The sequence below is a fragment of the Eumetopias jubatus genome, unplaced genomic scaffold, assembly GCF_037043125.1.
Source record: "Eumetopias jubatus isolate StellerSeaLion01/CBP00866 unplaced genomic scaffold, mEumJub1_p1.0 scaffold_4, whole genome shotgun sequence".
Lineage (NCBI taxonomy): Eukaryota > Metazoa > Chordata > Mammalia > Carnivora > Otariidae > Eumetopias > Eumetopias jubatus.
In genome coordinates this window covers 49,645,448-49,673,307 of record NW_028274810.1, presented here as the reverse complement: position 1 = coordinate 49,673,307, position 27,860 = coordinate 49,645,448, and the positions used below count along the sequence as shown (strand labels likewise).

Here is a 27,860-nt window from a genome sequence, read left to right as displayed (position 1 = left end):
ACCCAAATGCCAACCACCAGGAAAGTATGTAAATAAACTCTGCTGTTCACACAGAAGAGTATTTTAAAGCAATGAAAAGTAGTTAATCATAATTATGATAATGTGTATAAACTTTAGAAATATCATTTGAGTAAAAAACAAGTTTCAGAAGATGCAACACATCAAAACTATCATATTTATAAATCTCAAAAACAAGCAAAACTAAAAATAAATTGTTTAGGCATAAGTACATGAGTCAGAAAACTATTTTTATAAGGGAATGGTTAACAAAATTTACGATTATGGTTATCTCTAAAGGGAAGGCTGGGGGTAGGCTAAGGGAGGAAACTTGTATTATTCTTGCTACTGTTTTATTTCTTAAATTGAATTGTGGCTCTTACACTTAGTTCTTAAGTACATGAGTGTTTATTTTATAATTGTGCTTCATGACTTACATATATAATCACATACTTTCTTTGTAACCTAGGTGATGATTTTCCTCTTGATGACTACTTCAATGCTTTTTTAAAAAATATGTATTAACTATCACATTATTTTACCTAAATTAATTGTTAATGACCTGATTTGCATGTTAGTACACATGTTATCAATCTGCCTATTGGGCAATATTAAACATAGCTGATAAACATAATGTAGTGTGACTAGGGCAGTGAAGTTGGGATATAAGGCTATGAGAGAATCTGGAAAGGGTACTTGTTTAGTAAAGAAACTAAAAGAAGTCAAGAGGAGTGATGTGAAATAAGGCCGGAAGGTAAACAGAAATTTGATCATGCTGTACTTTACTTGGAAGGAAATGAGAAGTGTCTTAAACAGGGGAAAGCCAAGATTAAATTTTCATTTAAAGAACACTCTGATAGCTTTGCAGAGAATGAATTGCAGAGGAGAAAGACTGAAGGCAATGGAATGAGTTAAGAAGCTTCTTTTGTAATACAGGGGAGAGTAGATGGAAACAATGGGTGGTGGTGAGAAATGCCTAGATTCAATATCTTCTTGAAAGGTGAGCCAACATGATGTCGTGATTGACTGGACATAGGATATAGGAGATAGATATAAGTTCCATGATTGGTACACAGGTTTCTAATTTGGACAAGGGACTGATTTTATGCCATTCACTGAGATTGGAAGTACAAAAAGAGTACCAAGTAGAAGTGGAAGAGGAGAAGGTAGTTTAAGTTTCAATGTGTTGATTTGAGGTATATTTAGGGTATCTGAGTGGTAATGTTTAGTAGATATTTGGATATATTTATCTGAAGTTCAGGAGAGAAATGTTAGCTGAAGAAACAAACTTAGCAATCATCAGATATATGTCATAATTAGCTATGAGTGAGACAGATGGTGACATAGAACTCCATGGAACACCAACATTTAAGGGATGATCTTAGGAAGAATAGAGAAGGAATAACCAAAATTTTATCAATAGGGTTCTTTCTGCCACAGGATCTAGAAAATTCAAAGGAAACAGCCTTGAATGTTAAGTAAATATTTAGCTGATTATCAAGATCTAGAGTAAGCCTCAGATTTAGTCTTCAGTTATATAATCTAAATACTTAGGGCTTTTTTTCCTCTCCACTCTTCTATCCATACTGTTGGCTTTATCCTAAAATTGGTTCCTCTTATTATTATAAGTGGGCTACCAATGACAATTGGAGATACAAGCTTCCTTTTTCAAATCCATCAAGGGAGAGAACCAAGTTCCCAATAGCTGTTTGTTACAAGCAGAACTTTTCAACCCTAAATCTCCCAACAAACCTCTTCTTACATCTCACTGATCCAAAATAGCTAAGGACTTCCCACCCCTGGCAAGTCAATAAAATTGTATGATTGGCATTGACTAATCAGTTTACGTAGAATAGATAGGGCTCTTAACTCCAATGACCTCTAAAAAACTAGAAGGAAATAATGTTTTAAGGAAAGAGTGGTCAACAGTGTCACATGGTGCCAAAAAAAAAAAAAATCAAGCAAGGTAAGTATGATTAAAGACTCTTTGGATTTAGAAATGGAGACGTCATTGGTGGCCTCGGCAAAATCAATTTACTTAATTGAAGGAGTGGAATCCATTGGAACTTACATTAAGGGGTAGATAAACATAGAAACCTAGAAAACTCAAGAAAAGAGCTTCCTTTTGAAAGGAATGAGAGTATTATGGTAGAATCTAAGGAGGGACATAAGGAAGCCAGAAGGAATATTTAAGATGGCAGACACCTGATCATATTTGAGGAAGTTGAAAATCTCAGAGAAGAAAGGAGGGGAATCTACTTCTTTATGAGGAAAGATGAGAGGATGAATGTCATAGCAGGAAGTTAAAGGAATACCTATCAGAGCCAAGGGGAAGTTGCCTGACCAAAGGAGGGAACTATATCCACTTACATAGTTGCAAAGGGCTACTATAATAGTCCCATAAAAGAAAAAGATTTATTCACCTATTACTCTAAATGGAATTAACAGATGTTTCCATTATCCATCCTTATATCCATTTTACCTGAAATCTATTTTTCAAACTCCATAATATTATGTTTAATCATATCATCAATACAAATCACGCTGATCGTTAGTTTGCTTGGTTTTCTACTTAAAAACCCCATGCAATCCTGTATTGATTAAACATTTGTGAGGTTGTCGATCTTCTTAAAGACTAACATAATTGCTTAATCTATCTGAAAACTTCATAACCTTTTATACTTCTTGTCAAATGTGAAATAATGTAGTATATGTCTTTCATGTGTAACTCATTTGTATCTTCTTCTATCATGATACCCATTTTCAGACTACCCCAAGTTATAGCACCTTTGCCTAAAATATGAGATTTTAGAACATACAGATGTGTCTACCTACTATCTCATAGAGTAAAGAGAATAAAGAATGCTCTAAATTTTCAAATTTAGTTTTTTTATTATCTATAATAATTCAATCTATTAAGTTAATATTCAGTGAAAAACAACCTAAGAAAATGAAAATGGTAATGGAATTATTAGCCTGGGCTGCAGGATTTACTGAAATAGCTATGAGAATTATACTAATATTTATTGGGTTTATATTTCATTATACAGTGAATGTTTTTAAAAATCAATATTACTTTTGCAGTTGAAGTGAGTAGTCATCAAGCTAGACAGAGTGAGGATGGAAAATTAAAAATTGAACTACAAATGGAATAGGGAATCAAAAGAGAGTAAGTCGTGAAGAAGTCTTTGCCAGCTCCATTTGAGTGTATTTCTTAAAGTCTCTGTATTAGACTTTTTTGCATCTTATTGCTGTGCCTAGAGATACTCCTCTGTTTCTACTGTGATACTCCAGCTGTGTGATATCAGTGCTGTGATAACTGCTGTGATCAGAAACCACTGTGATGCTTCAGAGATTCAGGGGGAGACACAATTTTAGAAAGGCTTTGATTGAACTGCGGCTCTGTGTTCTGGCTATCATAGCCCCTTGGTTGAACTAACACTAGTAATACTCATGGGTATGCCTATGAGTACTCCAAGCACTAAAGGAGAACAAATTTGGGTACCCTCCAACACATAAAATATTTTAGACACGTAAAATAATTAGACAAAAGGTGCTCATCAATCAGAAAAATGTTGTTCTTTACTATTTCTGTCCTGCTAATCCTTGACAAAATGTTGAGGGTGTTAAATCCTGACTTGGTTTTTTGTTTTGTTTTGTTTTTTTTCTGAGTAGCAAGAGGTGGGATTTAACTGACTTATTTTTTTAATGGTGTGACGGTGGTAGTTTTCAATTCTCTCTTGCCCTGTCAGTGTCCAAAGTCTCAAATTCTAAATGTCCATTAATTCAAAAAGTCTGGGAATCACTGCTAGGAGAACATGTCACAGCTATGTAAATCTCCCTCTGAATTCCAAGCCGTACTACTCAGGCACTTTAAGAATTGCTATTAAAAACTTTGCAATGGCTGAAAACAACAGTGGTTTCGGGAGTATTTGTATGTTAGACTCCCGTCACATCTCTGCATTAACTGCTATAGTCTATTGGATTATGCTGCAGTCACCCTGGTAAGAAATATTATGTACTATATAGTAAATATTACTCTGTGTCAGGCATTGTGCTAAATGTTTTAATATATTTCTTCATCTAATCCCCATGACAACCGTATCAGGTAAGTACTATTATTTTTATCCACTGTATGAAAGAAGAAACTGAGTTTCTCAGAGACACGGAGTTTAGGTTAGATTACTTGCCAAGATTTCACAGGTGACTAAATATTTTAGATTGCTCTCCTACATTGAAGAGAAAATAGTAGGAAGGTCATAGTGTAAAACATAAGTGAAAAATTTTTCATTTTAAAGTCAGACATTGGGGGTACCTGGGAGGCTCAGTGGGTTAAGCGCCTGCCTTTCGTTCAGGTCATGATCTCAGGGTCCTGGGATTGAGCCGCCGCCTCCTGCCCAGTAGGGAGTCTGTTTCTCCCTCTTCCTCTGCCCCTTCCCCTGTTCTTGTTCTCTGTCTCTCAAATAAATAAGTAAAATCTTTAAAGAAAAATTAAAAATAATAAAAAATAAAAAAATAAAGTCAGACATTATACTCTGATTTGGTAGACTCCTTTCATAGGAATGACCAGGCTGTTTTTCCCTAATTCTGAAATGACAAACTTTTTTGAGAATAGTGAGAGTCTTAAAAAAATATGGAGAGCCTTAAGTTTGAATATCCCTGAGAAGATATAAAATTGAGGGATAAAACCATGCTGGAGCAGAAAAGCATTGCAGCAAAAAGGCTCAAGTGGCGTATTAAAACAAATGAACCTTAAGACATTTCCTTTCTGGAAAGGGTAACCAAGAAACTTTAAAATCTTACTGATACTAAATCTGAAAATTTTTTAATATGTAAAGACTAGACATTCCAAGGTCTCTTTTAGCATTAGCAACTCTTCCCTCCCCACGTGTCTGGTTTTTCTAGGTTAAATACATGATAACTTGGCAGCTAGGATAATAAAGATAGATATCAAGGGTTAACATGAGGACAGACACAGTTGAAAAGAAAAGTATAAAAACGCAGCTAATTTAGTCTTGGCTCGCGGACTTGTCCCTCATGCTGAATTTGCCCATGATTTTCTCACCCCTACAACGCCAGCTCAGCCATTAAGGGCTTCATGATTGCCAGATGCTTGTCATCTCCGAGGCACGCCCAGCAACTCATTAGGAGAAACGTAAAGAAATTTAAGGGAAATTATATGGGCTTTTTGATCATTTTCATGTCCTTTTTATTCTTTCTTTCCCAGGCCCCCAAATTGGAATTTTCGGTTTTTCAGATTATAGGAAGTATTACAAATTTTTTAATCAAGTTTCTGGGAAGGAATTTTCATTCCTTATTTTAATTTTGGCATTTCTCTTATATCTTAGTATAATGCACTTTACCATTTCTTTCTATACATGTTTAGAAAGAAAAGATCCAAAATACCTTCTGAAAATCTCATATTGAGAGAGAGAGAATGAGAGACAGAGAGCACGAGAGGGAAGAGGGTCAGAGGGAGAAGCAGACTCCCCGCCGAGCAGGGAGCCCGATGCGGGACTTGATCCCGGGACTCCAGGTTCATGACCTGAGCCGAAGGCAGTCGCCCAACCGACTGAGCCACCCAGGCACCCTCATTTTTGTTTTAAAACAACTAAATTAGGAGCTCCTGGGTGGCTCAGTTGGTTAAGTATCCGACTCACTTTTGGCTCAGGTCATGATCTCAGGTTCTGCTTAAGATTCTCTCTCTCCCTCTCCCACTGCCCTCCCCCCCCAAAAAAAAACTGAATCAGATTTCTACTAGAATTGGTTTTTCACTTGGTAACAAAAGTCAGTCTAGAGTAGAACTTTTCAAAAAAGTTAGAATTTTTAAATAAAAAGTAGATATTTTCAAGTGTGACATATGAAAATTAACCTATATATTTAGTAATTTAAATAAAAGCATCCTAGTGTTATGCCACAAATATCTAAATTATATAACCATTACGTTGTAGTCATTAACAAGTAACTTTCTGCAAACTCTTTTCCATTAAAAGCAAATATTGCTATCCCCACTCTATATATGTGGAACTAGAACAAAAATAACAATAATTCTTGGCTTTTGTAATTTAGCTGAGACGGAGCAATAGTGCTGTTGGAGGGTGGTTATAGTTTGCTTCCGTGGAAATAGTGGAAAGTCTAGAATAGATAAGAAAGATGAATATTTAAATACTGGGAAAAGTAAGGATGGCAGATAGAGATTAGTAAGATCTTGAGGCTATGAGAGAGCAAGTCACCGGGCGCCTCGGTAGCACAGTCGGTTAAACGTCTGACTTTTGGTTTCGGCTCAGGACATGATCTCAGGGTCCTGGGATGGAACCACATCAGGCTCCGTGCTCAGAGTGGAGTCTGCTTGAGATTCTCTCCCTCTGCCTTCCCACTTGTGAGTGCTCTCTCTCTCTCTCAAATAAATAAATCTTTTAAAAAGAGAGAGAGAGAGCAAGTCAAGATGTAGAAGACAGATGGGAAGATCAACCCAGTAAACCTTGCATATAGGAGATAAGATACAGGGAAATAGAAATGTTTCTCATTTCTATCAACTACATCAGAGTCAAGAATATCTGTTCTAGTCTGAAATAAAACTGAAATGAAAAAAAATATTCTGAAACCTTAGTAATTGTCAATTCTGTAGCTAAACTCTCCTTTTATACAGAAAGAAATATATCAGCTAGAGTAGGTTTTGCCTAAGGCTTTGTATTTTTCCCTCCCAAAGCAATGTACATTATTGACAGTGAAGAACCCCCAGGAGTAATGCCTTGACTTCATCAGTCCATAAGCAAATGAGAACAACTTTCATGATCACTGTGAATAATGCCAAACACCATCCTGGCTCCCACTTTTCTGCTTCTCTTTCCCAAGCCTCATTTTTCTCCTCTGATAGGAGCAAATTTTGCACTGGTCAGAGTAAATTTTTCTTCAATTTTTTCTGGTAGACTGGGCCATCACGGAAACTCAAAAATAGATAAGAATCCTTTATATAGTCATTTTCAACTCCAGACATTTTTCTAAACATTAGGAAAAGATCTTTCTGAGTCACTTGGTAAGTTGAGATTCTCCTTGCTTCCCTCATCCTCTCCCTGTCCCCCTCAGTTGTGGTGGTGTCCCTTAGGGCTCTGTATTGAGCAAATAAAGACTGCACTGATATCCATGTTGATGGCATATTCTGCTAGGGCTGCTGAGCTTCAGGAAGAAATAACAGCCAAATGCATTCACTGTCAGTGAACTCTGCCCCAAAAACGAGAAATGAGTCAGTGAAAGGGCAAATTGATGAAGTCATACAATTATAGATTTTTAAATTACAAAAATGAAAACAAAAACAAAAAACTTCTTAGCACAGTCTGTTGCTCCCAGAGAGACATTTCTTACACTGATACATTGCAAAGTTTTTCTCTTGACCAAAAGCCACTTTTTTTCAGGGAACTAAAGTTTTAAAAGGAGAGAGAAACAGTGGGAAGATACCAGATGTATGAACCTCTCTCCCTAGCAGACTCTGAAAACGACTCTCTAGATCTACAATAATGCAACCCTGTTTTTCTTGGAGTTTTGCCATCCAGAAATAATTTGAAACTGATTATTTATGTAAATAATAAGTACCCACTCATTAATTTTACCCTTAGGTTGAAAAAGGAGTTTTAAGCAACACACCAGTTGCCTGGGAGGCCAGCATATCCACCCTCACACAAATATCCTTCCAGGTTAGGAGGGGTCAGGAGTAGGAGAAGTAGGTAGGTGAAAATTATATCTTATTTGGCTTCTGTGGCTAGGTATCAATTATTGATAATATTGTTAGGCATCTACCAAATACTCACTGGAGGCTATTTGAAATTTCTGATGCTTATATTTAGTCACTGTGTTAAGAACATGCACTAACTTCCCCTAGCTAACCCATATATGCTTCTTTCTCTACTAAAATAGCCTCAACATGTTCTTTATGGCAAACTGTCAGTTATTGTTCCAGAACAGGATGAAAATGCACTGCTAGAGGTTAAGTTAAAATACGTTAGACAATCCAAAGAACAATAATAGGAGTTGTAAGCTAAGGGCTCAAATCTAGTCTTGAGAATTTCAAGTTGCACTCCTTTTATGTCACCAGAAGCAGAACTGTTATTCAGATGAACTCTCTTAAAACCCAGCTTATTGACTGACTAACAAGTTACCTTTTCCAGTAAATCAGTGCAGCCATGTCTTTCCCTATACTAGAGAAATAAGAATGAATATATCCAATGAGATTCAGTGCCCCCCACAATTGCAAATAAGAGAGAGAAGCCTGAATAAATATAAAGACTTGCTTGTTAAACAATAACTAATCGCCAAAGCAAGAGTACATGGCCTGTAGGAAGTCAAAACTTTCATGAAAAGGGGACCCATCAGAGGCTACCATGTCCTTGGTAATAGTACCTGAATCAGGAAGAAGCGTTTGAAGAAATCAATGAAGTAATATCCTCTATTTAATGATCCATTTCAAAGATATAGTTTGTTACTCTGAACAGCTAGGATGATGTATTTTTAATCAATTGATTTTAGTATTATTTAATTCATAGATTTTTTAAACTTCCTCTATTTCTATTATGGAATGAAGTTTGTTCTCAAAAATAATGCAGCTAAGAGATTGTGGAAATGTAAATGGAAAAAAGTCTTCTCTAACTTAAAGCAGAAGTGACAGTTGAATAAAATACTGTTCAGTTTCACAGTCGCTTTTTAATTTTTTTTTTACTTAATACAACATTAATTCTTTAACTTCCAGAGTACATCCCTTTATCTCAATCTCGGGGCAACAATACAGCTGTCTCCGGTAGTGAAAGACATCACAACATCGCTGTCATAAAATCAGGAGATTGTTCTCATCTGGACTGACTCTAAATTATTTCCTCAATAAACGTGCAAACCCAAAGAGTGTCTACCAAATGACTATTAAGTCAGAGGTAAAAGAGAAAAAGAAAAACAAAAAACCTCGCCACAGATTAAAACAATAGAATGGCAGATTAAAACAATAGAATGGCAGATTAAAACTATTTATTTCATAAAATCTTGGTATTCTTTAAAACAAATGACTGTTCTACTTCAGAAAATTGAAATAACTCAATAACATTTATACTGTCTTCATTTTGGAAGAAATATAAAAGCAAAAAGAAAATGCAAAATTAATCCAATGTAATAAAAATGTCCATGATTGAGTATGTAATTTGAAGACCTAAACAACATGACAACTGGCAGATGATCAAGGATTGTTGCCAGATAGAAGATGTCAAAATACTAAGATCCCATTTCTTGCCACTTGATTTTTATCTGATTTAGTCTACTATCTAAAGGTTCTTAGAAGTCTTAAGGGTGAAAGGAATAATTGTCAAATTTTTGTTGTTACTGTTAACATCTTTCTTTTTATTTTATTTCAGGAATGTGTAAGTTAGCAGCATCACAAAACAAATTATAGGCTGAACATGTCAGGTAGCTCTAATGTCATCATTTTTGCTATTATGGATCCTTTATTGTTCTTTCATTTGGTTAATAATTTCCAGTTCCATAGCTATGTTTTATAAATTGACATTTAATCATAAAAGAATATGCTTATGAGATTCAGTAAGCATGAAAAGACTGTCTGCACATATCCACCAGCTGTCATCCTAAGGCACATGCTCTGAAGGGAAAGGCCCTACTGCTTCACCTTTTTATCTGTCATTTGGGGCATTGGAGTACATCACTGGTTTTTGACTCTAAAAAATTTAGTCAACAAATATTTTGAATAACCCCCTCCCAAAATATTGCACTGTGCTAGCAGAATGCTATGTTACCCAGTCCTCAGGGCGGGAAAAAGAACATTTTCCTGCCCTGTCTCTTTTAAGCTTCAGAGCTCCCTTCCAAGATGTCCTCTAATGCCCAAATGGGAGAACATAGATTTTGGCATCAGAACTGCCCTAAGTGAATATTAAAAAGAGAGAGAGAAAGAGAGAAGGAAAATAATGCTTAATAGTTTGGTTACCATAATCATAAAACAATATCTATAATACATGGTCAGACTGTATTATGGTGCTTAACATAGACATTCTCGTATCATCTTCACAACAAGCTAATGGGACAAGGAGCTAGAAGCATGGAATTGAGGAACACAGGATTGGAGCCCAGTAATGTCTGCTTCTACAGCCTGGTCTAATCACTGTTATACTATTCAAGTATCGTATCCCTCCCTCTCCACTCAACCAAAATAATTCAGAAAACATTGTAGCATAGCCCTGTCGCAATAGTAAACAACCCTCAATATCAGGAATATATTTGATATATAGTTAGCTAGTACTTTTTGCCACAACTTGGTATTGTTTCTTCTGTTCCATGTTCAGAAGAGAGAAAGAAACCCTGGCACTAGTCATGTGCTTAAAAATCATTTTTGAGTCCTCTTCAACTTGTTTTTCTTGACCCTACACATATCGAGTATTTGAGATATTCTTAAATGCACTTGTTTTCCGAACCTTCCTTTTCTTTAATCTGACACATTTACAAATTCTTTTACTTACTTTTGTGACTCTCAGAAGGAACAGGATCAGGAGCTCTAAGCATGAGTGAAACCTTCCTAAGATTCTTCCATCATATTGAATTAAGTTCATTTTGTTAACTTTGTTTCTCAATAATTTAGCTCATCAAACTTCCTGATCATATCATCTAAGATTCCAACCACCACTTCCTGTTTAATACAGTCTCCATTTTCCAAAAAATAACCTAAATCCTGTCACCAAAAACCACTGGTAAAAGTGATAAAACTGCCCTGTAAAATGACAATTACACTAAAACATAAAAACTAAACTCTTCGCTAACCTGCAGGAAAAAAAATCTCAGGGTTTTTTTTTTTATTAGTTTTTAAGATCTTGCTCTTTTTTTTTTTTTTCTTTTAAGCAGGAGTGCAAGAGAAACTATAAGCTTTAACTACATCTTTAATTGGCCCTTGAGCATATTAAGCTTTGCTGTTGAGTTTCCATGTCGGGGAAAAGAAGACAGTGATGCATGCCTTGTAGAGTGGTTCTAAAAATTAAGATCATGATGTAAAATATTTATCACAGTGCCTGTCATATAAGTGTTTAATTATTGGTAGCTATTATGATATTTATTATTTTGGATAAAAATCTGTTAATTATGGCAAGCTAAATTTTCACTTAGCGTTGTTCCTAACAGTAGGCTGTTAATGAGGCCAAGGTCATGAGTTAGTTAGTATGCCTTCTGAATTACTTATAAATGAACACGGGCTGTACTCTTCACCCAGACAGTTTCTTGAAATCCTATAAATAATGGGGGCAGAGGTGTCTGAGGGAAAAAAAAAATGAAGGTGAATCACCTCAACTTAAAACACTAGCCATATTAGTGAAGAGTGAGTAGTATCATCTGTACTTATGGCAGAATTGTTTTTTTTTTTAATTTGTATATGCTGTACCCCTCCGTAAAAGAGGCCATTTTTCAATATCTAAAACAAAATGCCTAACTTACTGCTTGCTAGCAAATAACTTGTAAGGCAAAATCTCTGGGTAAACTGGAGTCCAAGGAAGCATAGAGTTCAAGGATTGGTGGATTTTCAAAAGTTGGACTATTTAGGGGTTCATTGACCTTGAACTGGCGAAGCACAGTTATTTGAATGAGGCTGTTGCTGATTGGCTAACTTTCAGGAGCAGTTTCTAATGTAAATTGTCATGAATTAATTGCAACAGGTTTAAAAAACAGTTCTTTTGCGTGATTATTTATTTATTGCTATGTCCAAAGAACAATCAGACCTTTACTTAGCAGAGAACTTTTTATTCTCAATGCAATTATTGAGTACTTACTATGTAGCAAACAATATGCTCAATTTGTTACATTATCTTCTTAATCCTCACAATATTCTGTGAAGCACTTGTCATTATCTACAGTTTTCATTTGATGAGCAGAGGGGGTTTAGGTAACTTGCATAAGATTGCATAACTAAAAAGTGATAGAGCAAGAAATAAAACCCAGAATCGTCTGACTCCAAAGATTGTTATCTGTACTGCCTATATTACTTTTTAAATTTACTCCTGGCATTTCTACAACCCTCCATTTCTATAGTTTTGTCTTTAAGAATGTCATACAAATGGAATCCTACAGTATGTAATCTTTGGGGATTAGCTTTTTTACTCAGCGTAATTCCCTGAAGATTCATTCACATCATTGTGTGTGTGTGTGTGTTAAGAGTTTCTTCCTTTTATTGCTGATTAGTGTATTATGGTAAGGATGCATCCGTTTGTTTAACCATTCGCCCACTGAAGGAAACCTGCCTGGTTTCCAGTTTGGGGCTGTTATGAGGAAAATTGTTCTAAACCTTCATGGACAGGTTTTTGTATGAATGTAAGTCTTACATCTCTAGGATAAATGTCCAGGAATGTAACTGCTGAATCATATGGTTCTTGCATATTTCATTTTTTAAGAGACTGCCAAATATGTTTGCAGAATGGCTCTACCATTTTCTGTTTCCAGCAGCAGCATCTGAGCAAGCCAGTCTCTCCTCCTCATTGTCAGCATTTGTTGCTGTCACTATGTTTTGGGGTTTTTAATTTTTTTATTAACATATAATGTATTATTTGTTTCAGGAGTACAGGTCTGTGATTCATCAGTCTTACACACTGTCACAGTGTTTTATTTAGGCTGTCTGATACATGCGTAGTAAGAGCTCACTGTGGTATTAATTTTAAGTTTTCTAATAGCTAATGATATTGAATGTCTTTTCATGTGCTTATTTGCTGCCATCTGTATTGTCTGGTGAAATGTTTCTTCATATCTTTTGACATCATTCCAAATGGATTATTTAGTTTCTTACTTCTCTCTTTTGAGAGTTCTTTATTCTTGAACTATTCTTGTCAGTTATGTGATTGGCCAATCTTTTCTCAAACTCTGCTTTGTGTTTCATTCTCAGTGTTTTACATTTAAGTCTGATCTATTTTGAGCTAATTTTTATATATATCCGGTGTGAGATGTAGGTCAAGTTTCATTAATTTTGCCTATGGATGTCCACTTGAGCCAGCACCATTTGTTGAAAAGGCTACCTTTCCTCTAGTGAATTGCCTTTGCACCTTTGCCAAAAATCATTTGGGCAGATTTTTGTGAGTCTATTTATGGGTTCTCTGAACTGTTCCATTTATCAATCTGTCTGTCCCTCTGCCAGTACCACACAGTCCTGGTTACTGTAACTATAATAGTCTTGAAATCAGATAGGCTTATTCTTCTGATTTTCTTCTTCTTTCCCAAAATCATTATAGTTATTCTAGTTTCATTTTTTTTCAATGTAAATTTTAGAATAATCTTATCCACATCCATAAAAAAAATCTTGCTGGGATTTTCACCAGAATTTGTTAAACCTGTATATCAATTTGGAGAGAATGACATCTTTACTATGTTGTCTTCCAATCTGTCAGTATGTCTTCATTTATTTAAATCTTCTTTGATATCTTTCATCAGCATTGTGTAATTTTCAACATAGAAGTCCTGTGCAGGTTTCATTTGATTTACACCTAAGTACTTAATTTTTTTTGAGTGATTATACATAGTATTGCTTGAAATTTTGATGTGCACATATTTGTTGCTAACATACATAAATACATTTTGTTCTTGAATCCTGCAAACTTGCTCAATTTACTTGTTCGTTCTAGGAATTTATTTTTGTTGCTTCTTCTGATTTTCAAATGTAGACAATCATGTCATCTGCAAATCAGAACAATTTCTTCCTCTTCAATATGTATGTCTTTTATTTCCTTTTCTTGCCTTAACCTGTTGACTAGAACCTCCAACACTATGTTGAAAAAAAGTGGTGAGTGTGGACATCTGTGCCTGTCCTTCATCTTAGGGCAGAAGTATTCAGTTTTGCAACATTAAGTATAATGTTAGCTGTATGTTTTTTGTAAATGTTCTTTATCAAGTTGAGGAAGTTCCCCTCCATTCCTCTATCTCTAGGGGGTTTTATTATAGATGGGTGCTGAATTTTGTCAAATTTATTCTGCTTCCGATGATAGCATCACATGATTTTACTTCTGTAGCCCATTAATATGGTGCATTGCATTGGCTGATTTTGAAATATAGAACAAGCTTTGAACAACTGGAAGAAGCCCCACTTGGTCATGGTATATGATTCTTTTTTTATACTACTAAATTCTGTTTGCCAGTATTTTGTTAAGGATTTTTGCATTTATCCTTGTTTGTCTGTAGTTTTCTTCTTTTTTCCTCTCCCTCTCTCTCTCTCTCTTTTTTGTACTGTCCTTGTCTGGTTTTGTTATTGGGGCAACACTAGTTTCATAAAATACATTGGGAAGTGTCCCTTCTTCTATTTTCTGGAAAAGAGTGTGTAGAATTGGTATTAATTCTTTTTTTTTAAGATTTATTTATTTATTTGCAAGAGAGAGCACAAGCGGGAGGGGCAGAGGGAGAGGGGGAGAGAGAATCTCAAGCAGACTCCCCACTGAGCAGATCCTGAAGCTTAGCCACCTGTGCCACCCAGGGGCCCTGGCGTTAATTCTCATTTAAATGTTTGGTGGACATTGGGGAGGGTATGTGCTATGGTGAGCACTGTGAATTGTGTAAGACTGTTGAATCACAGACCTGTACCTCTGAAACAAATAATACATTATATGTTTTTTTTTAAAAAAAGAAGAAGATAGCAGGAGGGGAAGAATGAAGGGGGGGGAATCGGAGGTGGAGATGAGCCATGAAAGACTATGGACTCTGAGAAACAAACTGAGGGTTCTAGAGGGGAGGGGGGTGGGGGGATGTGGGTGATGGGTTAGCCTGGTGATGGGTATTAAAGAGGGCACGTACTGCATGGAGCACTGGGTGTTATACACAAACAATGAATCATGGAACACTATATCAAAAACTAATGATGTAACGTATGGTGATTAACATAACACAATAATAATAAAAAAAAAATGTTTGGTAGAATTCTCCAGTGTAACCATCTGGGCCTGGAGATTTCTTTCCTGGAAGTTTTTAAATTATACATTACATTCTTTTTTTTTTTAAAGATTTTATTTATTTATTTGACAGAGAGAGAGAGAGATAGCGAGAGAGGGAACACAAGCAGGGGGAGTTTGGGAGAGGGAGAAGCAGGCTTCCTGCCAAGCAGAGAGCCAGATATGGGACTCCATCCCAATACCCTGGGATCATGACCTGAGCCGAAGGCAGACACTTAACAACTGAGCCACCCAGGCGCCCTATACATTACATTCTTGATAGTTACAGGGCTGTTGAAATTATTTCTTTTTGGATGAATTATGGTAGTTTGGGTTTTTCAAGAAAGTGGCCCATTTCAAATGAATTTTCAAATATATGAGTATAGAGTTATTTGTAGTATTATGTGTTTACAGGATCTGTAATCAAATTCCCTTCTTAATTCCTAATTTTGGTAATTTGTATATTCTTTCTTTTTTTTCTTTTTCAGTCTTGCTGGAAGCATGTCAATTTTATTGATTTTTTTTTTCAAAGCACCAGCTCTTTTTTTCATCTATTTTATCTGTTATTCACTTTCCATTTCATTAATTTCTGCTCTTTTTATTATATCCCTCCTTCTGCTTGCTTTGGGTTTATTTAGCTTTTCTTTCCCTAGGCTCTTGATGCAGGATCTTAATTACTGATTTGAGGCTTCTTCTTTTCTAATACATGCATTTAGGGTGATAAATTTCCCTCTCGGCACTGCTTTAACTGTGTTCCACAAATTTTTATGTGCTCTATTTTCATTTACATTCAGTTCAATGTATTGTTTTATTTCTCTTGAGACCTCTTTGACCCATGGATTATTTAGAACTGCATTGTTTAGTCCAAGTATTCAAATCATTTTATTTTTCTGTCATTGACTTTTAGTTTGATCCTATTGTGGTTGGAGAATACCTTCTGTGTTATTTCAATTCTTTTAAATTCATTGAGATTTGTTCTCTGGTCCAGGATATATTCTTAGTAAATATTCTGTGGGAACGTGAAGATACTGTGTATTCTGCTGCCGTCAGTTGGAATGTTCTATAAATGACAATTAGATCTGATCAGTTGATGGCATCGTTGAGTTCTTCTATATTCTTGCTGATTTTTAGTGTAGTTCTATCAAATGTTGAGAGAAGAGTGTTGAAATCTCCAACTGTAATTGTGGATTTGTTTATTTCTCTGTAAGTTCTATCAATTTTGCTCTACATATTTGCAGCTCTGTTGTTTGTTGTGTACACATTTAAGATTGCTGTGTCCTCTCAGTAGACTGACTCTTTTTTCATAACATAAGATCCCTCTCTATCTTTAGTATATTTTCTCTGCTCTGAAATAAACTTTATCTAAATTAATACAGCCACTTCTCTTTTCCTCTAATTAATATTTGCATGATATATGTTTTTAATCCCTTTACTTTTTATCTGCCTATATTGTTATATTTGAAGTAATGTCTGCATATACTTTCTATAGTCTGCATATAATTGAGTAATATTATTTAATCCCCTCGGCCAAGAGCTGTCTTTTAATTTGTGCACTTAGTCTTCTCACATTTAATTTAAGAACTGACACATCAAAGTTTAAGTTTTAATGTAATTTTTTGTTTTTTTCTGTTTGTTCTCCCTCTCCCTCCTTTTTTTTTTTTTGCTTCTCTCTTTTGTCTTCTTTCTTACCTGCTTCCTGTGTGTTATTTTTTTAGAATTTCATTTTTATTTATGTATAGTGTTTCTAATAAATCTTTTTGTGTAGCTTTTTAAATTGTTGCTCCTGCTATTACATTGTATATACATAAATTACAAGAGTCTGCTAGTTTCATCACTTAACGGTTTAAGTGAAACGTAGAAACTTTATCTCTATATCACTTCATCCTCCTCTATTTATAATTGTCTCAAACATTTCCTCTACCTACATTTAGAACCTCTACATATATTTCCTCTACATACATTTACATTTAGATGGTGCCATAGTTTTACTTTAATCATCACACATAACTTTGAAAATTCAGGAAGAGAAAGAAAGTGCATTATACTTACCCATATATTTGTTTGCCATGTTCTTTCTTCCTTCCTAAAGTTCTAAGGTTTCTTCTTTTATTATTTCCATTATTTAGAGAACTTCCTTTAGCCATTATTTTAGGATAGGTCTGGTGGTGACAAATTTTCTTCATTTGTCTTCATCTAAGAATGTCTCTATTTCCCTTTCACTGCTGATGAACATTCTCGTTGGTATAGAATTTTACTTTGACTGTTCTTTTCCTTCAGCACTTGAAATATTGTACCACTTCTTTCCTTTCTCCATGGTTTTTGATGAGACATCCACTGTCATTTGAATTGTTCTTCTCTGGTAAGATGTCATTTTTCTAAGGTTGCCTTTAAGACATTTTTCTTTGTCTTTAGTTTTCAGAAGTTTAATTATAATCTGTCTATGCATGGCTTTCTTTGGGTTTAATCTGTGTAGTATTATTCTCTCTGCTTCTTAAATCTGTAGGTTTTTGTCTTCTGACAAATTTCAGAATTTTTCAGCAATTATTTCTTCATTTAATTTTTAGCCCCATTCTCTTTTTCCTCTCCTTTCAATAATATGATTGTTAGAAGTTTTGTATGGTCTCATATGTCCCTAATACTCTGGTTTGTTTGTTTGTTTGTTTGTTTGTTTGTTTGTTTGTTTTTTCCAATGTGTTTTCTCTCTGTTATTCAGACCGGATAATTTCTATTGCCCTATTTTCTAGTTTACACATGTGTCCTTTGCTCTCTACATTCTGTTGTTATGCCCTTCTACTGGGCTTCTCAGTTACTGTATTTTCCAGCTCTGAAATTGCCATTTGTTTCCTCTTAATATCTTCTGTTTCTTTGTTGAGACTTTATATTTTTTTGCTGGGTTTCTATTTTTTTTTCATTTGTTTTAAGCATATGCATAATTGTTCACTGAATATTTTTTTAATGGCTACTTTAAAATCTTTGTCAGCTAATGCTAACATCTCCGTCTTCTCAATGTTGGCATTTCCTGATTATCTTTTCCCATTCAGTTTGACATTTTCCTGGTTCTTGGTATGATTGAAACCTGGACATTTTCATATAATGTTATAAAATCTGGATTGTACTTAAGCCTTCTGTTCTAGCTGGCTTCCTCTGACACCACTCCAACTGGAGGAGATGGGACACTGCCTCATTCTGGCTAGGTAGGGAGAAGTCCAATTTTCCCATTCAGTCTCCGTTGACACTTGAGGCAAAGTCTTCTTGTTTTTGCTAAGTGAGGACGGAATTTCCATCTCCCCAGATGGTCTCCACTGATACAGTGAGGGTAACCTCATTGGGTGATAGAGAAGGTCCTGACTCTCTACAGGGCCTTTTCTAATCATACTGTTGCTAAAGTAGAGGGCTGCCTCATTACTACTGGGTGGGAATGAAAGCCCAGGCTCCTTGCGTGGTCTCTATTGGCATCCTTAGGGTGGGGGAAGACTTGCTACAGGCAGATAGGAATGAATGCACTGGCAGCTTACTTGGCCTTCTTGGACACCACCCAGGCAGGAGTGTTGGTGTGCTTTGTTACATCTTTATAGGGGTAGAAGTCTAGGCTCCACACTTGGTTGTCGCTGGCATTGCCAGGGTGGGGCCACAGTTTTTCCCATGGTGTTTGGTTATAGAAGAATTGTTATTGTCTAAAAGTCTTCTGTCTTTCTAGGCTGCCCCTTTTCTGGTCCTATGGCTAGAGAGAGAAAGCTTCTGTTGGGGCTTTCTTCTTCTGCATCTGTTGGTATCTTGGGGTAGCCCACTTCCTCAGGTCCAAGTCTGGCATATATGACACAAAAATAAAACCCAAGAGATTCACTGCCATGTTGATACTTGGTCTCCATATCTGAGTTGATCTACTTTCTTCTTTCTTCTTTCCAGAGTTTCCTTATATTTGTTTGCATAAAATGTCCAAGGTTTTAGTTGTTCTTGGAGGGAGCAGGGCATAGTATGTCTATTCCATCTACCTGGAATCAGAAGTCTAACTGCCTAGATTTTTAAAACTTAACCCGCTTACTAAAAAAAAGTCACTATAGAACACATGGTAGAAAGAGAAAGTAATAGGACTGTTTTGTTGTTATTGTTGTTGCTTTACAAAATTACTGAAATGGACTCATTTAAATGAGTTATCAGTGGTTCCTTGAAATCAGTTCCTGAGTTATCCTTTGTAGATGATTTTGTGTTGTTGACACTGCTCCCAAACATTTTTTGAACTCTACTGGACTTAATTTGAGAGAATTAATTGTGTCCATTTGAATATTCTCAGTGGCATAAACTGTCATCCTTTAAAGCTGTGTTTGATTTTTGGAAGCAACCTCAAGTGGTTCAAGAGCCAAGATGGCTAGTAAAACAGATGACCAAATTACATAATATACTTCTCAAACAGTTTTTCTAAGAGAATATTGTGAACCAAAGCATTGTTTTAGTGAGAAAGTCATTTCTTTTATATCATACAAAACTTCCGAAACACTTTAAATTTCTACATAATAAGCCTGATTAGCTGTGGGCTGACTTTTGCACGAACACTGCCCTTTGGTATCAATCAATATTTCTTTTCTGTGGTATTGACATTGATGTTTTCTTGGGTCCTATGGATATTGGAGTTTTTCTCTGTAAATTTTGACAGTATGGTTTTGGGTCAACTTGAAAACACTATATTTCATCACTATTCTCCTCAAATATGTGTTATTTTGTCCAACCTCCCCTTGAAAGTTCAAAACAAATGTCAGATCTTCTCTCTTTCTTTTTATCATTCAAAATGTGTAGCACAGTCTTTACAGAAACCTTTATGTTCAAATTCCCCTTCAGTATGAGTCAGTGTTCTCAAAGCTAACCCTCTGCTTGAACAAATCCAGCCTCTGACATTTTCTACATTTTCATTAGCCCTTTGTACTTTATCATGAGCATCCTCATTACCCTTCTTAAGCCTTTGTGTCAGTCAAAAAAAACTTCCTCTTTACAGTCCCTCTGGCACCATAATTGTCCCTTTAGATGTCTTGTGTCATTTATGTTTGCTTAACTCCACACAAAATTTAGTGTTAATTCTTGGCTTTCAACAGCTGTCGCTCCCCATCCCCATTCAGTGCAGTCTGTAGTCCCAATAGAGAGTGAAATAAGAGTACTGATGCAAGGAGAATCATTTTATAGCACATCCTTCCATGCCTACTTGATGTTTTACCAAACTATCTGAGAACATGAGCCTCGTCACTTCATAATTGTGGGAAGATTACTAAATACACTTATTTGCTTAACTATAATGCTCTAAGTCACAACCATAGGATCTAAAAATAGATAACAGACCTAGTTCAATAAGTAGGAATGACCTTTTGGCAAATTAAAGAGCTGTTAAAGAAATTTAATATATCCTGCAGTCGGGTCCTTTTGTTCCTTTTCATGGTTCCTTTTCAATTCACAGTTCAACTATTGGGGGAGAGAGTCGATTTGGGGGTTAGGGGATTGCAGTATAATTTTGTGTTTAAGAGCCTGATCTTTCAAAACTAATGGTGTACTACTATATGTTGGCTTACTGAACATAATAAAAAAAAAATGGGCAGGGGGAAAAAAGAGCATGAGCTTTCATAGTCAGACAGCCTTGTCTCAAATCCTGATCCTGTCAGTTTGCCAGTAGTGAAAACTACTTGGGGAAGCCGCTTTACTTCTCCAAGCCTTAGTTTCCTCATTAGTAAAATTGGATAATAATAATTCATAATAGTTAACCTCTAATGCTGTTGTAAGGACTAAAGAGGTAATATGTGTAAGATAAGTTTTAGCACATTGTTTGGCACCTAGTGTTTCAATAGTAGCCGTTATTTATTAAATGCCAGTTACTGCTTCAGTCATTGAAGATGGTAAGTAGGATATGGTGCTTGCCTTCAAGGAGTTCCAAATCAAAGCATAATTCTGGGCTCCAGTTGTCCCATCAGAAGGGAAAACTAAACCAGAAAAATAAGTCTACGGGCTATAATTGTTATATAATATGCAAACAGTTTTTCACCCTTGGATAGACCATTACCAGAGAATATTCTAATCAATGAAGAGATTGTTAAGTGGTCCTTATTAATTTTCTCATGTAGATTATGCATCCATGTTCTGGATCCCTCTAAGTTTTTCTGGGTGTTAACAATTCTTTGCTTGTCTACATGAACACTTTCAATTAAACTGCTGGTATTCCTCTTGTCCACTGGCTCAAGCACTGACTGAAGACCCATAAGTATTATGCCAGTGGAGGTGACAAGCAGATTTAAATGTAAAATCAACTTATTGTTCCATAACCAGGCTAGTCAGCTTTCGTCAGCCGACATCATCAGCATTTCAAACTCCAGGAAGTCATTGTCTCCAACTATGTAACTTAGCATGCCAGTGAGTTCATTCAGAGTATAGCAGCTCAAAATGTCATACGGCTTATCATGGTTTTCCTCTCCTACCAAACAAGAGAACATGAAATTCCAGGGAGGTAGGAGAGAATGACACTAAGGGGACCAACTTGACCAGGAGGGTGTTCAGTCATCTAGAACAGCTCTCAAATTTGTAACATCTCCTGTCATTTATCTCTGAGAAGGGCATAGATACAATATAGAAACATACACTTGCCCTTTATGAAGGTTCTTAGTTGTGTTTATGATGTTATAGCTTTGCCATTGCCGGTTAGTTGCATTGGATAGTGTTGAATTGATAATTATTTTCACATTGTGCTGGTATAGTACAACTCTCTTTTTTTGCCTATTTTCCTCCAATTTCTCATGCCTGAAATATCCTTACTGTTTCTGAATGTAAACATTGTACATGATAACAAAACAACCAGTTGGGCATCTAAAAATATAATCAAATGGTTGTTTACTTTGCCATACGCATTGCCAAATAATAATTTTGAATATTTTCTTCACTGAAATCACCTCTTGTTTGGAACCAAGCAATATGCCTCCCATCTTCTCCAAATGATTTTCCACGATCACTGTCATTTCCTTATGTTTCTTAATGTTGTTCTTTTAAAAAAGAACTTTTAAAAATTCAAATTAATCTGTTCCTTGAATACGTGTTTAATAATTTTTCCTTTATTCTTCTTGAATTTTTAATCAAAAATTTTTATTAGTTAGACCTCCTTAGCTAATGAATGACAAATCTGTTATAAACAGCAAAATTCACAGGCTTTCCTAGCTAATGAATTCTAAAGTGAAATTCAGCTTTGAATTCCAAATCATCTACCCTTAAAAGACCAATAAGAAAGAAAATGAATGCAGGAAGTAACCCCTCAGAGGCCTCCATAGTAATAGGTGAAGTACCAAGCACAGCAGTGAAACATATGTTTAAAAGTATTAATGATAAGCATTCACTTCCCATGTGAGACCTCCATGTTAAGCCATACATAATTATAAAAGGCATGTTCTGGGTGACCAGCCCAGAAACAGGACTGCTTGCTTGGTGGAAAAGATACCAAGTAGGATGACTCAAGAAACTGATGCTAAAACAAAGGTGAGAAAATCAGAATGAACAAGGAACCATATGCCTATGGTGTGCACCATAGCATTTGAAGATGAGAGACCAAAGTGAGCATGCCCTCTTCCTCCAACAGTCACCCTTAAGGACTGAGAAATTGTCATTATTTCTCTAAATGAGATACTAATGAATGTCTCTGAAAGCTCACCATGGGATGATCTACATACAGAGCTCACTTTGAAGACCTTTCCGACATCTAGTGCCTCCATGAGCTACAGATACTCACAGGAATTTATCACATGGTTCATTTTCAATGTGACTTAAAGATTCCAAAAACCATACTCTTGATTTAATAATGCAGAACATGAATAAATATTAATTAACCTCACCTGAACAAGCTCACTGTGCACCTGTGACATAAAGGAAAATACACCCTTCGATTCTTTTGCTTCAGAATCAGGAAGCAGGCTCTATCATTCTCCCCCTGATGTTTCCTATACTATATCTCTCTCCCTGCTGTTAGTAAAATAAAATGCCAGATAGAACTCCACTTTATTTTTAATCTGTGACTTCTTTTTGTGCTTGAGATTTCAGAGAGAATTTTGCTCCCTTAAAATGGGGGATAAAATAATCTCTGGCAAGACACCAGATGACTACAAATGTATATAATGCGACCTTGCTCCAATATTAACATTTTCACAAACCACAGTAGGCAGACCCTTGCTGTTTTTTCATTTTCCTTTCCAGCAGTGGCTGAGAGCCCAAGTGATGCCACTTTACCAGAGAGGTATTCTGTATGTGTGTGTTCTACTTTATTTTTTTTGAAGATTTGATTTATTTATTTGAGAGAGAGAGAGAGCACATGAGAGGGGGGAGGGTCAGAGGGAGAAGCAGACTCCCCGCTGAGCAGGGAGCCCGATGTGGGACTCGATCCTGAGACTCCAGGATCATGACCTGAGCCAAAGGCAGTCGCTTAACCAACTGAGCCACCCAGGTGCCCCATGTGTGTTCTACTTTAATCACATCCTTTCAACACCACGAATCGTCGTCTGACAACTTGTCTTCTCCACAGGCAGGCAGCCACATCCAGACTCTGATGGGGTCCCAAAGCCTTCAGCATCGGAGCCGGGAACAGCAGGGATATGAGGGGAATATAAACAAAGTGACCATCCAGCAATTTCAGTCACCATTGCCTATTCAGATCCCCTCTTCACAGGCCACCCGGGGACCTCAGCCTGGACGGTGCTTAATTCAAACTAAAGGGCAAAGGAGTATGGATGGCTATCCGGAGCAGGTGAGAAGGATTTTTATCACTGATGAATTCTCAGGAAATGTTCAGGGAAGTCCGGTGAATCCATGGTTTACCTTCCCCCCTAATGTAGTCTGGGACAAATTAATGCTCTCACCATGCTGAATGGAGTGGAACAGTCTTTGTAAGGATTTTACCATTGCTTTCAGTGGTTAAACCCTACAACCTATAAAAACTGATAGCTGGCAAAATGCCCATTTCACATAAGGAGAAACTGATGAATTGGAAGTTTTTCTGGTTTATCCTACCCCTTTTCCTGTTCACGTTCAACTCTAACCGAGTGCTATAGCATGGCTTTTGAATGTCACAGAGCTTCAGGGAATTAGGTGTGTTTACCGAGGCCTCTGGTGAAACTGACAGTGTGAAAAGTAAACTATATGTGGGGACCTTTCTGAAAAGTCCTATCTTCTGATTGTTGAATAGGACAAAGATAAAGCTTTGCTTGAAGAAAATGATAAAGAGCAGTAAGAAGGGAAATATTTCTGAAATGCTCTAAAAACTACTGATTAAGTACCCTGTAGCAAAAAAAAAAAAAAAAAAAAATGCCTGTTCTCATGACCTATCTAAAATTAGGATTTACTTTTCCATTATGGAATCTGTTTTTCTTCCTTAGAACCAGAAAACTGAATAGAGCTTTCTATTGGATTATATTATGCTTAGAAAGTAAGACATTAAGATCTTAATACTCCCATAAAATTATTTCTCTTATTTCATTCTTCAAATAACTAAGCAAAGCTCCTACTGACTTCACTAACTCTTTAATACGGTTTATAAAGATTTCATTTTATTATTGACTACTCAGAGGTTCAGACATCACCCTACCTTATTTTCTGAACATCTCAGACATTGCCTTCATTCTCCAGTTTTTTCTTTTACACGGTTAAGAGCCATTTTTTTATTTGGATCCCAGCTGCTCTAGACATTGCGTCTACTTCTTAATACCCTTCTTGAGGCTGAGATAAGGTATTAATCATTCTCAGAATCACAGGCTTTTTTTTTTTAAATCATTTTCTTCCTGTCCTACCTTCATCTAGGTTGTGTTGGATTTAAGGCAAATAAATCAGACAGGTGCCTTTAATCGGTTAATGACATGAGGTTTTTAATTCTCCAGAGATTTTTGAAAGTTAATAAAATTTTAAATTTTGTTTTACTACAGGCACCTAGAGGGTTAAAAATTGTTCATATTTCCTCCCCCCACAAATATCATAACCCCAGTGAAGTTCTTGAATTTTGTTATGCCTATTAGCAGCGACATGTTTTGTTTTGTTTGTTTTTTTGCCCAGAATCAGCACATTTAAAAATCCACTGAGATCAATGCCCTCTGTTTCACCTACTTTGAACAGTAGGTTTAGTTTTAGCATGCAGTTATTCTGAGCACTCTAAATTTAAAGGCCTTTTTTACATTATTTTTCAAAATCCATAAATTGTATAGTTTGACTAATGAGAGGATTACTAAATTCTAAAGTTTACATACTTATTAAACTTAAAACATCATGATTCTTTCAGAGGAGGTATTTGTCATTGCTGACAGGTGTTTTGATCCACAGTTCCAACATCAGGTGCTTTTCAATCTGAGAGGTAAAAACTGAAACATTCAATGGCTGTGTTAAGGAAGGGACTTAAGTAAATTCCTCTCAGCTTCCCATTTTTTTTCCTGCCTTGGTTTCAGACTGAAATGGTTTGGAATGCTGAGATAAAATTTACCAGGTGAATAATATATTGTTATTATCACTAATTTGACTCATAACTTGTTCATAACTTGCTGAATATTTTCAAAAGAAACTAACATTAACTTGGTTTTTCTCTTTTGCAAATGTGTAGTCCATGACAAACTATATTTATATATGTGGAACATACAGATACCAAAGCAGAAATAGGAAGGAAAAACGTCAACATGGTGCTTCATACATCTCAAAGCCCTTTCATATATTAACTAATTTGATCCAATTAATAATGATGTGGTACAGATAGAGCAGTTTCTGTCTTATTGACTAGAAAAGTAAGATTCAGAAAAGTTAACTGTCTTGCCTGTGGTCACACAACCATTTAGAAGCTGAGCCGGAATTTGAATCCTGTTTCTTGAGTCTATCACATTATATGCTGCAGCCTGCTGCCCTAGAACCAAACACAGAGGTCCAGAGTAAGCCCACACCAAGAGAGTAAGCAATGGAAAAATAAACCTTCAAGTCCATGTCTGCCCCAGACAAGAGGACACACCCACTACTTAACCTAACGGATCAGGATGGCAGGAGCTCCATAGTTGTCTCCTGCCAGTTCCTGAGTACACACCCGAACTAAAGTTTGTTCCTGACAGAGAATTTATTACATTTGAATTACATTAGAATTAGCCTCTGTGAGTTATACAAAGTGAACTGCATCCATCATATTCAAGGGGAAAAAAAACAAATCAAAACAAAACTCCAAAACCTTCCCAATCTACCTTGGAAGAAATCATTTTCATATTTAACAATATGTGGGGCACATGAAACAGTTGACAAGATTTCAGACATTTCTTTAGATTAGATGCTCTGGTCAGCTAACTGAAGGGCTCACAAGGGTGAGGCTTTCATCTGTTGAGGCCAACTGAAGAAAACATTATTCTGAGTCTTTGGTGATAAAAACTTGGAAAATTTTGTTTTACTTAAATTATGGATTTTTAATTTAATAGGCAATAATTTGATAAAGGTGGTTAGAAAATAGGCATTAAAATGGTTTTAATATATGCTATTTGCTCAATTGATTTCAGGGACATCCCATACCTCATTCAACTCCACTTAAAGTATTACTACTATTTATAAATATTTTCCCCTAGAATTTTACTCTTCGGTAACCAAAATAATACTGCAACTCTGACATTATAAGCCACAGTTGGAAACAAATAATGTGTAACTTAACACCATAAATTCTACAAATTGACTTTCTAAGTTCTGTGCAGTCAGATAGTAGAATTCAGTCAACACTGCAGTAGGAACCGAAGGACTGTCTCAGTGCTCCAGTAAATATATGTATGATCTTCTTGGTTTCCTTAAGTAGAAAATGAAGGAAATGAAATGAATGACCTTTATAATTTATTTACGGACAAAAAGCATTTGAGTTTCAATTTCCTAGATATATACAGAGTTGGCTAATTTTTTCTGAAAGATCTAGAAAATGGTATATCGGAGGATTTTATTCATCAGTCTTTATTTACTATGTCTTTTCAAAAGATTTAATTAGTACTTTGAGCTGGACTTGCATCTCTAAATCACAACAAAAGAAGGTATGGAAATAGAAGAATTAAAAAATTAATTATTCTTGAATATCAACATGTATACATTTGATTATATTATTAGATATTATATAATTATATATTGTTCTATAATTATTTTATATAATAATCTATTATAACACATAATTATTATATATATTATATATAATGATTATTGTATATAATAATATAGTTTATATCTTATATACAATGTATTATATATTATTGTATCATGTCATTATATAAATCAGATCATGTCACTCTTCTGCTTAAAAAGCCCTAGTGGCTTTGAAATTTCGGAGATCATATACATTCTTATTATGGCATAAAGTCGCTACATATCTGGCCTCTGCCTCCTCTTTCTACTCTTTCCTTCACCTATTTTTTCTCTAGTCATGCTGAACTTATTGTTGCTGTTGTTATTGTTATTGTTGTTGGTAACAGTATTGATATAGTTTACATTCCTTCAAGTTCACCTGTTTAAAGTGTACAATTCAGTGAGTTTTATATATTTATACAATTGTGCAACCATCACCAGAATGTAATTTTTAAACATTTTCATTATTCCGAAAAGAAACTTTGTACCCATTAACAGTCACTTTCCATACTCCCCTCCATTCATTTCCCCCCAGCCCTAGGTAATCACTCACCTACTTTGTGTCTCTATACATTTGCCTATCCTGGGTATTTAATATAAATGAGATCAGACAATATATGAGGTTTTTTTGTGACTGACTAATTTCAATTAGCATAATGTGCTAAGTGTAGAATGTATTACTAATTCATTCCTTTGTGTTGCCAAATAACATTCTGTTATATGGATATACCACAAACTGTTTATCCATCAGTTTATGTACCTTTGGATTCTTTTCTCTTTAGGGCCATTATGAGTAACATTGCTATGAACATTCATGTACAAGTCTGT

The 27,860-nt window shown here is 35.7% G+C and overlaps 1 protein-coding gene across 3 annotated transcripts in view; it reads left to right on the top strand.

Annotated features, from left to right (window-relative positions):
* LRRC7 (leucine rich repeat containing 7) overlaps positions 1-27,860 on the top strand; it is a 317,511-nt gene that overhangs the window by 251,433 nt on the left and 38,218 nt on the right. For all 3 annotated transcript variants that reach the window (XM_088022969.1, XM_028102462.2, XM_088022968.1), the window contains one exon: positions 23,452-23,673. In XM_088022969.1, coding sequence (XP_087879095.1) covers positions 23,452-23,673 — 222 coding nt within the window. The remainder of the gene's footprint in view (positions 1-23,451; positions 23,674-27,860) is intronic.